We start from the raw sequence: 17,163 nt of genomic DNA on the forward strand, positions 1-17,163 counted from the left end.
ACCCATTAAAGCCACATAATTTCAATCTTACCCTCCTGCTTTATGGTTTTTTAATAAAAAATCTATAGGGTGATCTTAACCATCCGATTTAAGAGGAAGTATGAAAATTGCTATAGATTGGAGGGCTAGGATCAGCCTATGGAAATGATTTTTGGGGCACAACCTATTTATGTTGTGTCCCATCACATGGACGGTTTGGATCAACCTATGACGTAGTCCGTACAGTTTTTGTCGGCCCGTGCATCGCACGGAGTTTTTTACTAGTAAATATTTATATGAATTGCATGTGAAATATGGTATGTACAGAATTATCAGAAATGTGCGACAACGCATGCATGTCACTAAGTGTTTGATGTTGTCAAACCATTACGGATGGTTGTCTGACTTATGTGATGGTTTCTATGTATTTGTGCTTATTCTGGCGCTTCCTGAAGTTTCATCTTAAGATTCTATCATTTGCTTGTTATCATAGGTGCCCATGATTTTACAGGTTTTCTTACCCAAACCGAAATGCTTCTGTTTCCATGGCTAACAAAACCGAAATTTAAAAGAGTTTAAAGTTAGTAAGTCTATCTATGCTTTTTGAACAACATAAGGGAGAGAGATAATGATTATAAAAGAGTTTAAAGTTGACAGTACCTATTTTGAAAATCATTTACTTTGTTTGACATACATTCCTCTTGTTCCTTAGCCTTCTCTGCCTGTTACAAGCCATGCAGCAGCTAAAACCTTTCAGCAAACAAATGAACACAAGTAAATATAAAGATTCATGCATGAACAATGTGACTCAGTTATTAGGACTCATGTTAACCTCCATTAACGAGTGATCCCGTTCAGCAAATGCAGAAGCTACACATCCTTGAAAGAATTTAAGCTGCTTTTCAGCTTCCATGTTCTGCAACAACACTACAAGTGAGAACCCAAAAAACTAATGATAGACTATTCTGCTGGAGGCTAGAGCAAGCATTGATTAAAATTTAGAACTACTAAAAAAATTGTTTCCCCAGTATTTACAAACTTGCATGAAATCAACTAAAATACAAAGAGATAACTGAAAGAAGCCATACCTTAGGATTTTATGAGAACTTTTTCAAACTCTAAATTAAATTGATTAAATCACTTAGGATTTTCCATGAAATTAGATTTTATGAGAACTTTCACATAGATCGAATCTAACCAATTTAAGAGAATCAAAAGACGCATCTAGGAACCACATCGAGATTAGATGTTATGATGCATGTCACATAGATCACATTAAGAGAGTTTAAATGAGCCTTTTAAAAGAAATTTAAATAAGTTAATCTTTGGAATTGAAGACCGAATTATCGGGCAAGAATGGTGCATATGGTGGTATTCCGCCATACCTTCTATTCTCGTAATCAGGTAACAAATCTAGACTTCTGGGATCGCAGATCATTGCAGTATCACTTATGGGTCCTAGGTCTCTTACCTAGGTGGCGACTCTGATTATTCTATTTTGCGTGAAATTCGGATTGCTTTAGCGATCCCAAGTTCGTTGAAAAATGACTTATACTAATAATAAAAAGGCACACGCCATTCGCGTGGGTACGAGAGACCAAGAGAGGGAGGCGAGCCCAACCCCCCTAGCGGGATCGGGTCCCACAAGAGCATATAAGTATTTTACATATAATTGATGTATGTGTGGTAATGTACATGTCTTATCAATGAAAAGAAAACCACCCACTGTAGGGTCTCTCTCTTAATCACTCTTCTTCTCTTCTCTCTACTTCTTAACTTGATCCATCATCATTGACGTCATCTTCTCTACAAGGTACCAAATCAAGGTTTTGTCTCCAAGTGATTCTATTGCTCTTCATTCAGGAAGTAAGCTTTTCTACACAAAATCATACTTGTCTTTCTTCCCTTTGAAACTCCTCATTTTTCTTATTCTCCAAATCAACCCTAATTGTATCTCCCTCCAAGCTTCATTCCTATCCCACAAGAATCCTGTACCTCAAACCTACTCTTCACCAATCCCAAAACACTAAACCTCACCTTTGCCAATCCAAAAACCCAAACCCTATTCCCTAGTGGCTCAAAACTCAAAGATCTCCTTCACTGGTTTCCAAATCTACTTCTTACCTTCGTAGATCTCAAAACCTAAAATCCCAAAAAAATACATTTCTTTCCTTCATTACCTTGTAAAGCCAACTCCACCACTTTGCCACCTCACAAACCTAAATCCCTAAATCTAATCCTTCTTTTTGTTTAAGCTCCTCTACTCGATCTTCCCTCACCATTTCTCATCTCTTTGAACACCTTTCTTGTACTCTCTCCAGCAGGCTCATACCTGGATCAACATGGAGTCATTTGGTTGACCTGTATAGAGTTTTTTACCGAACATGTGAAACATCTTTTCTTGTGCATAAGACATATGATTGCCTCTATTTTGTGGCACTTATTTTAATTTATTTTATATGGTCAACTATTAATATGAATCCATGCTCAAGCAAAAGATAAAGAATCATGATTACCAAAATAAAGAAATGTAGTAAGAAACTTTTTAGTTATGATCTGTGGACACAGATTCGTGTATCGAATGTCGACACCGATACGAGGTGTCCGACATGGCAACCCCTAAAAATCTAGAAATGAGGACATGCCCATACGTGTAGTTACATATAAAATTATTGATTAATAATCATTACTCAACTCAACTCAACTAAACCTTTGTCCCAAACTAGTTGTGGTCGGCTAATGAACCCTTTAGAAAAATTTTATGAAGAAGGTGAAAGGATCTACCCGGCTCAAATTGACTAAGTCTAATCCCGACACTAGTTGGGTTCGTCTACATGGATCATTTTATTCCATTATCTCCTATCCATGGTCATGTTTTTTTGTTATGTTTCTAGCCCTTAGGTCTTTCTTCACTGTCTCTAGCCAAGTACCCAAGTTGTTTTCGGTCTGCCTCTACCTCTTTTTACTCCATCAACTTGGCAAGAGTCACTTCTTCTCACTGGAGCATCCAAAGACCTACGTTGGATATGCCCAAACCATCTTAAGCAGTGCTCTCTCATCTTCTCCTCAATTGGTGCCACCCCCACCATTTTACGGGTGTCTTCATTTTTAATTCGATCTAACCTTGTGTGGCCGCACATCCATCTAGGCATTCGCATCTCCGCTACACTCATCTTATGCACATGTTGCTTCTTGGTGGCCCAACATTCTGAGCCGTAGAGCATGGTTGGCCTCACAGTTGTCTTATACAACTTTCCCTCCAACTTGGTAGGTATTTTACGGTCGTACAAAACTCCTAAAGCATGCTTCCACTTCAACCAACCTACTCTTATTTTGTGGTTAACATCCTTTTCAATCTCTCCTTCTTTATGTAGGATTGAACCACAATATCGAAAGATATCCCTCTTAGGTACCTCTTGTCCAGACATATTTACTACATCCTTGCCCCACCTCCTTACATTACTAAAGTTGCACTCCATATACTCAGTCTTAGCCCTGCTCAGTCTAAAACCTTTGGATTCCAAAGCAGTTCTCCATAACTCTAACTTAGCATTCACTCCTGCTTTGGTTTCATCAATTAATACTATGTCATCTGCAAATAACATACATCACGGCACCTCATCCTGGATACCCTCCGTAAGTTCATCCATAACTAGAGTAAAAAGATAAGGGCTTAGAGCTGATCCTTGGGTTAACTACAAAATAAATATGATATTCATTAAACAAAATACTAAATCTTAGGGTTAAGCAACGATAAATCCCAAAGAAACATCAGATAATCAAACAACAGTTCATCAATCTAATCTAGTTATCTTCAGTCTCTAACATGCATCCAGCAAGAGAGACCAATAGGATTAAATATAATATGAAAAGGGTGTTTGTTTAGTGTTTTAGGTTTAGAGGAGGCAAGGATAACAACAAATATTATTTAAAGAGTTAAAAGAAGAGCTAATAATAGAATAAGAATTAATGATAAAAGAGGAGATAGTTTTTAGAGCTGCTTTCATTGCTTAAAAACGAGTCAAGGACAAAGATTTAACCCCAAGACTTAAATGAAAGTCCCCAATGACTAACCAATATAAAGACATTAAAACCCAAAAAAAAAATGTTACCTTTGAGACCTCTGCACTATGTAAGTCTGCCAGCTTGCTCTGCGGACAATCAAAGTCGACACATGAGAATTCAAAACTAAAAGGGAAACAAACACTGAGATAAGTGAATAAAGAAAGTAAGGCCTCACTTTGATATGATAAACCTCTGAAAGCTCCTCTTGAAGATTCTGATTATCCCTCATGCATCCAGCTAACTTCTTTTTAAAATTCTCAATATCTTGCTCCAAACTAGCCGTCCTAGTAGGGATTTAATTTAACAATGAGGAAAACTCTATTGGTAGCATAGGAAAAAATGCATAAGGAAAACGGGTAGCAGATTAAAACTGATGAACAGACCAATTACAAACCTCTGAAAATGCATTCGAGTTGCCACAAGAAGATAGCTCGGGCCTGCTTGCTGCATGCACAATTGTTCAATATCTTTTCGGAGTTCGTCACGCTCTATAGAACAAGTGCGGATAATGAAGAATGAATATGGTAATTTTAGATACCAATAATGAGTTACATTGGCAAAATATATTGCGCACAACCTAGGAAGCATTAGTCGTACATGTGCAACTGTGAAGTAGATGCAAAGGCAACCAAACAATAATAGATGTAAATGCAACCTATCAAATGTGCATGTATGCAATATATATAAATGTGCTATTCTTGCTAACTAAGCCATATTTTCCTACCTTCTACTAAGAGCCAATAAAATGCGAATATGTGGTTGAAATGTAACTAGCCATGTTTATATCCTGCCTTCTCCAAAAAATGAGCCGTTGAATAGGTTGGTGAAAATAGACCTTTCATGATCGTACAAGTGTCCCAGAAAGAGGAGGTGAAAGCAGTCAACTACCAAGAACCATCCAAGAAAAAGAAAGAAGATGCTTTTTGAAGAAACACAGCACATTCCTACAAAAAATTAGAAACTGAATACAGGAGAGAAGAATACTTGAAAATTGAAGTCTCCAAGAAGAAAATGTGTTGCAAAAAAGAGGTCAAGCCAAAAATTCCTCACGAGAGTGTCTCTACTTCCAATGGGCCTCTCCTCCAAGAAGCAATGTGATGAGAAGTTGGTCCTATCACATTCTATATCAAAATTAAGCTATTTACTTATTTATTTCACAAGATTGGTTCACACAAGGGGACTCATCTTCTACCATATTCCAGAACTTTTCTTTTCTTTTCGGGCAAAGGAGACATAACCTGTTGCTTAAAAAAGCAACTTCTCATCATGGATCTGATTCCATGACACCGATGCTGGTCCTAAGAATCTAACTTGTTAAATCGTTCTACGCCTGCCAATGTGCTCTGCATTTTAACATTATCGGCAACGGAACCAATGCATTCAACTTGTTAAAAAGGGAGCAACTTATCAAACCACAGAGAATAAAATTTTGACAGTCGCATCACACATGTTCTACAAAAGATAAGCCTAAAATTTATGAGCCAATTGCTCATTAGATTTGTGGTACATGGGATTTGGTACAATCATTGTAAATCAGTCTTTTTATAACAATCCCTTACATGATAAACGATAATATCAACATGACATCAATACGCTATAAATTCATTATCAAGAAGAAAGACCTAAGCACCTATCCCATTTTTATTCACGAATAGTCGATACATAAAACCAAAAAAATGGCAAACGGTATAGCAAATTAACAAGAACCAATCATATCAATCACCACAACGACAGTACGGGGAAAAAAATACAAGCCAGGTATGATCATGAGAAGGATACAAGAGTTCATACCACGTTCAAGCTGTTCAATACGATCAATCGAGGATTCACGATTGTTTACACCTTCATCCATATCTGGAGGAGAATATAAAATTTTGGGTTAAAAGTCCAGTCCTTTACAACAAATACTAAGTATAAAGTTTCAACACATAGTAATGATACTTAAACAGAACTTATCCTTGCACCCAATGTAAAACTTTACACCGCCAAGTAGCAATGTAAAATTGTGCTCTCAAGTAGGAAAGCATACGGAGCTACACATTTGGAGTTCAAACAGCAGCATAAACAAACATAATAAGAAGATGAATTTTTTTTCATAAACCTGATGAAGAGAACCAATAAATCTAGAAACACAGAAGCTTTACGCTGTCCAGATAAATGATAAATCCTCTTTAAACCAGAAACCCCTGTCTTTGTCCTCAACAAGTAATTGAACCTCGTTCACGGGGTTGGCACATCACCAAACACTAACAATTACGTCTAATACCTAGATAATGACAACGAAGATTTAGTTTGTTCATCCGATTAAGAAGCATAGACACCAATGTGAATCCAAGGCTTGCAGATTTGCAATACATTTGATTTAAATAAATTTCGCCTTAAATATCATCAGGTTTGAGAATTCAATGCACTTGCAGCTAAGCATATGCCACATAAAGCAGTAACCCGATGCAGTCACCTTAAACTTATTTCTACTTGTATATATTTCTTGGATGACAATTGAGCATGTTTAGTTCAAAAAGAGATAGATGAAATGTAGTGTGAAAAGAATGTTCTCTGCCAAGAAACCATGAGCTTGATTTCAAAGTTAGTAACTTGGTAGAGCAATCTCCCTGGTAAAAAAACCATGTGAACATTCATCCAGTTGAGAGAGATAACCGCTCTCTATGCAAATACTCGTTCACTTTGAATTGTCATAATAAATTAGAAATAAATGGGTTTCACTAGTTCAGTTTCTTTTACTAAGATTTGGACTTCTCATTCTTATTTGTAATTTTTTTTCATCTTCTCATTTGTTCTTAACACACATAAATTCAAGCTGCTTCATGCTACCCATTCTCAAAATACTTTCTGAAAGAAATTATTAAGTCAATTGACAGTTAAATCAAAACCGAAAATCTAAGCCATGTAATGTTCAAAGTAATACATTGTGTCTTACAGGTGACAACTGAACATCCAAAAAGAGTTCCAACACTTTCGCTTCCCCTCTCAACAAAAAATGTTTAAACAGAAAATATAAAAAAGTATCACAATACATCCAGTTGAGAAGGATAAAGAGAGTACACAAAATCAGTAGAATTCGCATTCGTGAACGAATGAAGAAGTAAATAACACATAATTCACAAATACAAAGAAAAGTTCATAAGAAAAAAAAGTTAAAAAAAAAAAAAAAAAAAATATATATATATATATATATATATATATATATATATATAATTTCACCGAAAACAGATTTCAATTATTAACTGAATTCAACAATAAATTAGGCCAAATTCTTATGCCAAGGAGGAGGAAAAAACAGCTTTGAAAGGAATTCACAACAAAATTGTGCTAATCTGAATATAGAAACCCTAAGAACTCACCACAAATTAGCAAAAAAATCCAATGATTCAGATTAAATTAAAGAAAGGAAAGTGAGTTTCGTGATTCTCAGATATATCCAAAGGTCGAATTTTCAAGAAGGAAATTATTCGAGAAAGTAAAGAAATCAGACCTGATATGGATATGAAGATCCTTGAAAGGCGTAAGTTTTAGTAGAAGAAAGAGAGAAATCCATGTTTGGTGGTGTTGGGAGAAAGTCTGGTAAAAGCGAGAGGGAAGAAGGTTTTTATAGGCGAAAGAGACATGGCGCAAAGGTTTCGCACTCTCTCACCTCGTTGCGCCACCTACAATTCCTGCGGGGAAGGTCAAAGAGCCCAACCCCGAAACGAGGGCTTCTTTGTGCCGATATTTCTTTATTAGCCACTGTTAAGGGGCATTCTTAGTTTTTATATTCTTAAAGGCCGTGCATTGAAGGGACAAAAAACGGCAATTGATATTCTAAGTTTCTAAGTGCCTGCTCTTTAATAACGATGCGAACTCGCCTTGTCTTTTATTGCGAGGCGAACTCTTCCCATCTTTTATTATTAGACCAACTGTCAAAAGCTACTACAATTCCTACAAAGCTCTCATCACCCAGCTTAAAGATCTACGGATGCAGATAGATACCTTGTAGATTAGTGGTATACTAGTTGCAGACCCGTGTGTTGCACGGGGCGGCCAAAACAAAAAATGATTCATAAAAATATGTGGGAAGCATGTTGAAAAGTTAATGAAGCAACTCATACGAACATCAATAAAGAAAAACAAAAGAGCTTACCTTTGCTTATGGATAAACCGCCATTCCAAACCTTAGTTATTTACTTTTCCGAAACAGCTGGGAAATGGAGAGGCATGGGAGCTCAGCTACCAACTTCAATTTTCATGCAAGACACATGAGAAAAATTAAAAGTAATAGAGAACATGAGAAAAATTAAAGGAGAAAATTGGCATTGCTGTCATTGTCATTGATTTGTCATAGTGCTGCTTAGAGACGATCTTAAGTTAAAACTTTATTCACGATTTTTAACATATACCCTTAAAACGAAAACTTATAGGAATTTGAATCGTCGTATTCACATAGTTTTTCGTAGATCATTTTTTATTTTCATTATCCTTGTAGATAACCAATACAATATGTGGACAAAGGTATTAACATCAATCGTGTTCATTGCGCCGTGTGAAATTGGAGAGAACTAAACTACAAATATATCATCAAAACATAAATTTTGGAAGAAAAGCTACCAATTCCATCATATAAATTGCATGCACCGTATTATTTTACCAAACTTGAGATCACTCATCAAACCATCCATCTGTTGCATATAATTATATTGGAATTTGACCTTAATATGATGTTAATGAAATGTGCCTTGTGATTAAGAAATTCCTTTTAATACAGTTGATACAACTGACTGGCTAAAAGATTATATAAAAAATTGCTAAAATTATAGTACCTCCGAACGGCAAGACATCCAGGAGATTGTACCGGAGCGATTCTGCCTGAGCGATAGCACAAAGCCCTCTATGGATTCAAAAAGTGGGTCAAACAAATGGAGACCATCTTATACATGGATTCAAAAAAAAAAAAAAAAACATGGCAATTCAAAAATTGCTACTCATTGTTTTGATGACAACAAACCCACATTGATCGAAGTAGGTTGGTACTAGTGGTTTTACCATGATAAGCTTACACAGGAAATTTAGAGTACCAAGATCGGTTCAAGATAAAACATGGCAATTAAAGGCAGAGTGAAGATCCATCAACCAAGAAGGACAAAGACAACTCAAGTTAATCTCTCAAAGATCAAGACCAAGGCTTCAAACCTAGATTGGAGACCATGTTGAACCTAAGAGAAGAGCAATCAACATCAAGATGGAGTTATTGAGAGCTACGTCAAGTTAAAGACCAAAGAACACGCATGAACAAGGAAGGCTAAGCATGCTCATTCAATCACAGGACTCAAGAGGATTATTCAAGATTAGGTTGAATGGAGATCAACTTCAAAATAAGTTTGTAAGTGTTTTCAAAGAGTTTTCAAAATGTTTTTAAAACAAAATCCAAATATACTTTGAAAACCATAACTAAGATCATGTGCTTTTCTATAAAAAAAGGGACCCAAACGTTTTCAAAATGAGCTAAATTTTGGTCCATAATCTTCCATAATATCAATTCATATGTATACAAAAAATTAGAGAAAAATTCATACATTTGATAAGTGAACTTGCAAACCAGGCCTTGCGGCAGAGGTTTGCCCGATCATCTGGTTGATCCCTGGAGGCAACCAGACGTCTGGCGTCGGGAAAATATGATCGTTAGGAGTTGCGACTAGTTCTTTTTTAATTTTTCAAAACCCAAAAATGCCCAATATGTCCTCCAACGGTTATATCTTCTAAAGGGCTATATATATGAGTTTATTTTCATCATTTCATGACTTTTGCAAGCTTGAAAAAAGAACCCTACCTATGATTTAAGTTTTTCAAGCATTTTTATAAAAGCTCTTCCTCTTTGCTCTAAATCTTGCAATCTACTTTGAAGAAGATCTTCTTAAGCTTACTTGCAATCTATTTGAACAGGAATCACTCAAGATCAACTTGCCATAGTCATCAACAAGGTCAAGCTTGAAGCTCAACTTGCCATAGTCATCAACAAGGTCAAACTTGAAGCTCAACTTGCAAAACATCAACAACAAGCCAAGCTTCATCAAGTCTCATCATGCAATCATCTTCAAGAAGCATTCACAAGCTTATTTGCATATCTTTTTGTAAAGAAGAAGCTTTGTACTCAAACTTAAGTGTATTAGCCTTTGAAGAAGGCACACACACTTATATTCTTCAAAAAACTCTTGGTGGAGAGTTAGTGGAGAGGGCACCGTATTTAAACCCCTCGTATACATTGTAAAGGTGGAAAGGGCGCCAATATTAAATCCCTTGGAATTGGCGAGTGCTCGGAGACGCGGAGCCATCTTTGTGGGCGAGTGTTAAAGACGCGGAGCCTTCTTCGTTGTATCAAGAATCAAACTTCATATAGTGGAATCCCTCAAGGCGCAAAACTTGAGAAGAGTGGAGTAGGTCTTGTTTTAGACCGAACCACTATAAACCTTGTGTGCATTTATCTCTTGGTACATCTCTCTCTCTCTCTCTCACTCTTTACTCTATCTTGTTGTGGTGTTTGTTCTTTATCTTTTTACTTACATGGATCATCCACAAAGTGTGAGTTAAAAGAACGAAAGAGAGTAAATCAACTAGAGTTCCACTAAGTGTTTGATAAAAGGCCTAAAAGAAACCATTCCTCTTATTCCTTATCTTATTGTGCGACTTGTGTTTCATTTTTAATCTTAAATCATCCACCAAGTGTTTTGATAAAAAGATTAAAGAAAATAACCAACTAGAGTTTTCAAAAGTCATCTAATAAGTGTTTATCAAGAGGTCTAAGAGACGATATTCATTTAAGCTTTTGAAAGCTAATCTTGCACAAGTTTTTAAAATGATAAATTTTTTAATATCCAACCAATTCACCCCCCTCTTGGTTGCCCAACTAGTATTTCAATGCTAGGTATGTGGCAACCACACATGCCTGGCATCTAAAGGATGTCCCAAGTAGAAAATGTTTTTTGGGTTACTTTATGGTGTTTGGTAGCCAATTTAGCATTACAATCCCTAGAGACTACTAGACAAGATTCAAAAGTAATTATTTCTTGTCTGGTGACTTGGTACCCATGTTCCCTACTTATACTCTCTGTGCCATCCTCCTCAAAAAAGGAAGAATTTGTCACTTAGAATTTTGCTAATCTCTCTCTCTCTCTCTCTCTCTCTCTATATATATATATATATATATATATATATATATATATATATATATATATATATATTGGTAATGTCACCCCCTCTCATTACTCTTACTCTCTCTCTCTCTCTCTCTCTATATATATATATATATATATATATATATATATATATATATATATTGGTAATGTCACCCCCTCTCATTACTCTTACAAAAATTGAAGGGTGCCCTTACAAAAACTAGCAACAAGGGCTCTCCAATTCAATCCACATCTTCCGTGTTTATTATTCCTTTGCTTTTACAGTTTACGATGCTATTATAAATGCACCTTGATGGTGTGGATCCAATAGGAGCATCTTTGGGGGCTGATTTTAGCAAGGGCGGCCTTCAATTTAGCATTCCTCTATGTAGAAAAAGTGACGAAGAAGTAGACAACTAAAGTTGATATTAGAAAGACAAAAAGTTCCTTTGTAATGTCAAGAACAATGCAAGCATGTCCTTTCTGCCTAATGAATATTAAAAAATAAGCCTTCCTTCACCCACTCAATTACGATATAATAACTAAAGTTGTAGATGTCATCCACAGAGAAATTTGGGTTCTTATAAGAGAAGTTTTCTGTTAGGATAAATGTATTTGAACCTATGAATCTACTTTTTTGTATATTGGATTTTTTTGGGGGTATTCAATATGTAACGGTCCTAAGTGGGGGCCCGCTTAGGTATGGTACTGGGTGGGACGACCCAGCTGCCTAGTATGGGACAGGTTTAAAGGGCCTTGTCATCAACTTTGGAGCTTTTGGCTACCTAACATTTGGTATCAAAGCAGCCACCATGTCCCGTGGTCAAGTCACGGAAGGGGTGACCTGTGGAGTGGACTACCTAAAAAGGGATGCCTGGTAAAAAGTCGGAGTGAAAGCTGCCAGAGTGAAGTTGCCACAGAGTGGGCTGCCGAGGACAACGGATGCGGAAGGTGGTGGTATGTTACAATCCTGAGTAGGGGGCCCGTCTGGGTATGGGATTGGGTCCCCACGCCGCCTGATATGGGACAGGTTTAAAGGGCCTTGCCGAACGCATGCCATCAGCTCTGGAGCTTTTGGCATGTTGGTATCCGAAGATGAAGAAACATTATTTCAAAATAGCATTCTTGGCCCACGCTATGCATGCGTGTTAAATAATGGGCCCAGACCCCTGGTGTAAAATAGTGGGCCCCAACCTATGCTTAGCTCGGGTGGAGACCCATCAAGACATGAGGTAAAGTCGTAGGCCTCGCCCGATGCAGGGATTTGAGTGGAGTTTTGGCAGCACCCACCTATCACAACATTGGTGTAAAATGATGAGCCCCACCTTATGCATGGATTTGGGCGGAGATGGTGGGCCCACTCATTGGTGTAAAATGGTGGACCCTACCATATGAATGAGTTCGGGTGAAAATGGTGAGCCCTAGCTACCATATGTGTTGTAAAATGATGGGCCCCACCTATGGAGATAAAGGACCTCACCTTTATCCATGGTGTGGAATTTTAAGAATCCGGGCATAGAGCTCGTGTCCATTCGAGACCAATTGAACAGCATTGTGGTATACGATTGGAGGTATGAACATTATATATATCCGCACTCCATCCTTTTGATAACTAAACTCCTCACTTTATTAGAAATTTTCTGATCAGCTCGATCATGATAGCTTTTTAGGACTTTAAATCAGCCTCTTGACAGCCAATTAGGGAAGTCTAAACAAAGAAACGAGTGCCAACATTTCCCTAACAAGAAACGGGAACAACTATAAAAACAACTGTCTAAAAATAAAGCTAAATTCGACATCTTTTACCGATCATCAGTATTAAACAGCTGTAAATCCTCCTGTTCATTATAAACCACCAATGCTTTGGAACTCACTCACTCCGCTGCTCGGATTTTAAAATCCCTCCGTTTAACAGTCGATTTTCCGTTCGAAACCTGGTCATCAAAAAGCTGCCCCAACAAGCCATGGATCGAATCCGGAGCAAGGAATGATTTGACCTGCAATATGGAGGAATACGAATGCAGAAAACTCGCGTAGGCCGGCACCACTAATTTCACAGTTGCTTCCTTAATCTGCTGCCTCAAATCGTCATCAGGAATATTATAACGGCTCCTATGCCTGTGTAAATTCTCATCAATGCCTTTCATGAAAGCTTCGAGCTTGCCTCTTACCATAACCCCCATAGCTTCCTCGTCCATCTCTTGATTTTCAGTCTCTTCCCTTTCCAAGAGTCTTGCCTGTTCAAGTATAAATGATTAGATAACAACAACCCTAATAGCTTAAGCTTTTGGAATATATAATTGGTTGTTTCACATTATCAAAGCGAGATTTATATGGCGTGGATAGTCTAGTATTTTTCAAAAAGTAAGGTACGCCCCCCATGGAATGGTCCAAAGCGTCCATTTGTTGATCCACAACGTAAATAGGTTGTGCTTTAGAAATCATTTATATATGATGATCCTAACCCTCTGATCTATAGAGGGAATGCACATTATGGGAACCTCGATCTACAGATCATTGGGTTAGGAGCATCGTATGGAAATGATTTTTGGGGCACAATCTGTTTACGTTGTTGTCTAATAAATGGATGGTTTGGATCATCATTTGGAGTGCCCTCTACCTTCTAAAAAATACTGGACTATACGTACAGCCACACAGCATATAAAATCTTGTATAAGAGCTATTGCCTCATGGTAAGTCCCAGGTTCAAAACTTAAAAAATACCGGACTATATGGCCACAATCAATATACTTGTATAAGACCTCATGGCATGTTCTACGTTCAAAACTCAACAACTCCTCCATATTAAAAATCCCCATGTATGGCCAACTCAAAAGAGGAGCCACATGTGCCATGTCTAGACTAGGGTGCAACTTGGGTCGGGTTGGGTTGAGCTTTTGCTAAAACATGAATAGGAATCAACACGAACCCGACCCGATTTTAAGGTAAAAGCACGACCCGAATTCCCAAAAATCAACCCGAGTTGCACCCCTAGACTGTAGAGCACTAGAGCTAAACTAAGAAACAGTGGCTACATGCGGAGGGGAGTGTTTGAAGTATAAATGATTAAATGACACCAACTCTAACAGCTTAAGCTTTTGGAGTAATTGGTTAGTTTCACATTACCAGTGGAACCCAAGCTTGCTTTTGATATAGATAGGCTGATTCCTCTGCAACCGTCTTGTACCTACTTTTCAGCCATTGATCGCCTAGAAGCTTTGCAAGTTCTGAATTCCTCGTTCTTATGTAAATATACCAGTAAGTATTCATGGAGAAGACATGAGGAAGAACTTTGTCTCTATAACGCGATTTCTTGGCTTCAATGTTCCTTTGCAGAGCCTCCATGACATTAGTAACAGCTTCTTTCATTAAATTCTCATCCGATTCGGGTCTCGAAAGAAACCCAGCTTTCCAAATCTGTTCAATCCTTAGAACTTCTGCCATAGACGAATTGTAATTATCCGTTGCGAGGTATTTGAGATAGTTTATAGCATATCTCACTAGCTTTGGAACAGACCCATCTTGTGGGGGAGGAAGTCCATCTTGGATACCTTCAATTTGTAGGCCAAATTCCCAAAAAACTTTGGATGAAGCATGAACAAGAAGCTTCTCCAGCTCTCTAAATCTCGAACAGACATCGGCCCCAGCTTCGCCTTCGAAGATCTCAGAGATTTCACTCTTTAATTTCTCTGTCAAATCAAACATGTCCAATAGTTTGAACAGCTTCTGGGGCTCTTTGCTGCTTCTAGCTACCCCTTCGCCAAATCGAAAGAAAACCGCCATGATTTTGTCGGCAATCTTCACAAAGCATTCAACCCAGATCAAACCATCCATAAATCCGGATAAAACTTGGTTGCAGAGCTTCTTTTCTGATGATAAAACCCTTTTAATTGCCAATTCAAAGTGTTGGATCCATAGTGATATGGACGATTCCAAGCTCTCCCATTCCATTTCGTCGATTTCTTCGGGCGCAAATGTCTTCAGATAATCAGGATTCAATCTCATCAACCCTTTCGCTGCTCTTTTATACCTCACCTACAAGAAAACAAAAAATACAACTTTTAGCTTCTTCTTTTCTTTCTTTTTTTCAATTGGATCCAAATGTTCATGTGGATCAGATTAATTCCTTTAATATCAGAAAAATTGTCATGCTCGAACCCGGCAGCACCAGCCAAGGGGCAGCGACAGCATACTCATTATCTCAGTTCCATAAACATGGAAGTTGAACAATTCATGATAAGAGATTTTATATGGCCCATATAGTTCAGTATTTTTCAAAAAATATTGTACGCCTACGCCATAGGATGATCCAAACCGTTTATTTGATGGGCCACAAAGTAAATAGGTTGTGCCCAAAAAATCATTTATATTGAATCAACCCTCCAATCTATAAAGATTTCCATAATATGCATTTCATGTATAGATCGGAGGGCTAGGATCACCCTATGGAAATGATTGCCCTGGCACAACCTATTACTTTGTGGCCCATCAAATGGACAGGTTGAATCATCCTTTGGTGAAGGCTGTTCAATACTTTTTGAGAAATACTGGACAATAAAAAAAACTCTTCGTGATAATACTAATGAAATTCTCATAAACTCCATTTTTATATAACAATAAGGTCAGAGTTCCCAGCCTAACTATAATTCTCAAACCATTTCTCAACAAAAAACAAAAAAAAGTACGAGTTTTCAAACAAACAAAATTAATACCATAATTTTGTGCAAAAAAATGTTACCTTTACGAAGATGTCAATACAAATATCCAAACAATCATTTCGAGCCAGAGTCTCTGAAATTCTTCTCAAAACTTCAACCTCAAGATCAGACCCAAGATTAAAACAAGCCTCCATATCTTCCACCTTATCTTGAGTAATATTCTTATGCATCAACTGTTGCAATATAATATCATACTCATCCTGCAAAGTAAGCAAAGCTTCATCTAACAATCCCTCATACCTCATAGCATCCACCTCAGTCTCATAAATATTCTTCAAAGTAACCAAAATCTCCCTCAAACGATTAGTTTTATACCGATCGGCTGCCTTAGTCCTGCTCAAAAATTCCACAGCTTCTTGGATCTTCTGAAACACAGGATCACATTCAAGTGTAATCGGATCCATAGCCGCGTTAAGCCTATCCACACAATCTACATATTTGAGAAGGTGTTTGAGCCTTTTTTGTGGGTTTTTCTTAGTGGGTAATTTTTCGGAGAGATCGAGGAGTTTGCGTTGGAGAGATTCGGAGAGCTTGAAGCTTTCGAGTAGTTTGAGGGCAGGAGAAACCGCTCTATTGATTCGGGTGTCGAGAGCTTTTGTGGACATGGAAAGAGTTTGTAATGGAGCTACTGATTTTGAAGTTGTAGAGAGAGTTTCTAACATGAGGTCAAATCTCTTGTCCATGTTGTCTAGGCTAATTTCCATGTTGAATGAGGTTAGAAGGAGGTTGTTTAGATTTGATGAGGCTTGTTGGAGCTTTGAAAGCATGGATTCTTCTTCATTTGAATCCATCTTTTTTCCTACGGTTTCTTCTTCGTTTGAATCAATCTTTTTTTTTTCCTTGTAGAGAGAGAGAGAGAGAGAGCTTTGCACATTGGCTTATTATTAGCAAATAGACTTTTCAAAGACAGTGGTTTTGTTTTTTAAATGACGGAATTGCCCTTGAAGAAGACACATGAAGGAAAGAGACGGCAATAGAATTAGATTACATTCGGCAGCCGAGATGATTAGATTACCGCTATTTTTAAAATATGGAGGCGGTTTGGCGGAAAGCCAATTGGAGGCGCACTTATGCAGGAGAGATCAGCCAATGAATTAAATGAATGCTAGAGGGTTGATCCTAATCCTCTACAGATCAGAGGGTTACGATCAACCTATGGAAATGATTTTTGGGGCACAACCTATTTAGGCTGTGGCCAACCTAATGGACGGTTTGGATCATCCTATGGTGCGGTCCAT

The 17,163-nt window shown here is 37.6% G+C and overlaps 2 protein-coding genes across 5 annotated transcripts in view; both read right to left on the reverse strand.

Annotated features, from left to right (window-relative positions):
- The window catches only part of MEE13 (myosin heavy chain-like protein), a 50,716-nt gene extending 42,915 nt beyond the window's left edge, over nucleotides 1-7,801 (reverse strand). For 2 of the 4 annotated variants that reach the window (XM_077377720.1, XM_077377718.1), the window contains exons 1-7: nucleotides 7,538-7,800; nucleotides 5,836-5,898; nucleotides 4,439-4,532; nucleotides 4,220-4,328; nucleotides 4,092-4,130; nucleotides 812-895; nucleotides 640-701 (exon numbers count right to left, since the gene is read on the reverse strand). In XM_077377720.1, the coding sequence (XP_077233835.1) occupies nucleotides 640-701; nucleotides 812-895; nucleotides 4,092-4,130; nucleotides 4,220-4,328; nucleotides 4,439-4,532; nucleotides 5,836-5,896 (449 nt within the window). In that variant the 5' untranslated portion in view covers nucleotides 5,897-5,898; nucleotides 7,538-7,800. Of the gene's footprint in view, nucleotides 1-639; nucleotides 702-811; nucleotides 896-4,091; nucleotides 4,131-4,219; nucleotides 4,329-4,438; nucleotides 4,533-5,835; nucleotides 5,899-6,145; nucleotides 6,311-7,537 lie in introns of all 4 variants that reach the window. The other 2 variants (XM_077377719.1, XM_077377721.1) reach the window with 2 other exon arrangements.
- Nucleotides 7,802-12,822: 5,021 nt separating this feature from the next.
- Nucleotides 12,823-16,757, reverse strand: LOC143875743 (exocyst complex component EXO70I-like). The gene is made up of 3 exons (XM_077377346.1): nucleotides 15,946-16,757; nucleotides 14,334-15,242; nucleotides 12,823-13,444 (listed from the first exon to the last, which is right to left on the reverse strand). Exons 1-3 carry the CDS (start codon nucleotides 16,714-16,716, stop codon nucleotides 13,082-13,084), a joined length of 2,043 nt encoding a protein of 680 aa, XP_077233461.1. The 5' UTR covers nucleotides 16,717-16,757; the 3' UTR covers nucleotides 12,823-13,081.
- Nucleotides 16,758-17,163: the final 406 nt, after the last annotated feature.

Source organism: Tasmannia lanceolata, unplaced genomic scaffold (genome assembly GCF_043159265.1).
Source record: "Tasmannia lanceolata isolate RefF3 unplaced genomic scaffold, GAP_Taslan_0.1 ptg000004l, whole genome shotgun sequence".
Classification (NCBI taxonomy): domain Eukaryota; kingdom Viridiplantae; phylum Streptophyta; class Magnoliopsida; order Canellales; family Winteraceae; genus Tasmannia; species Tasmannia lanceolata.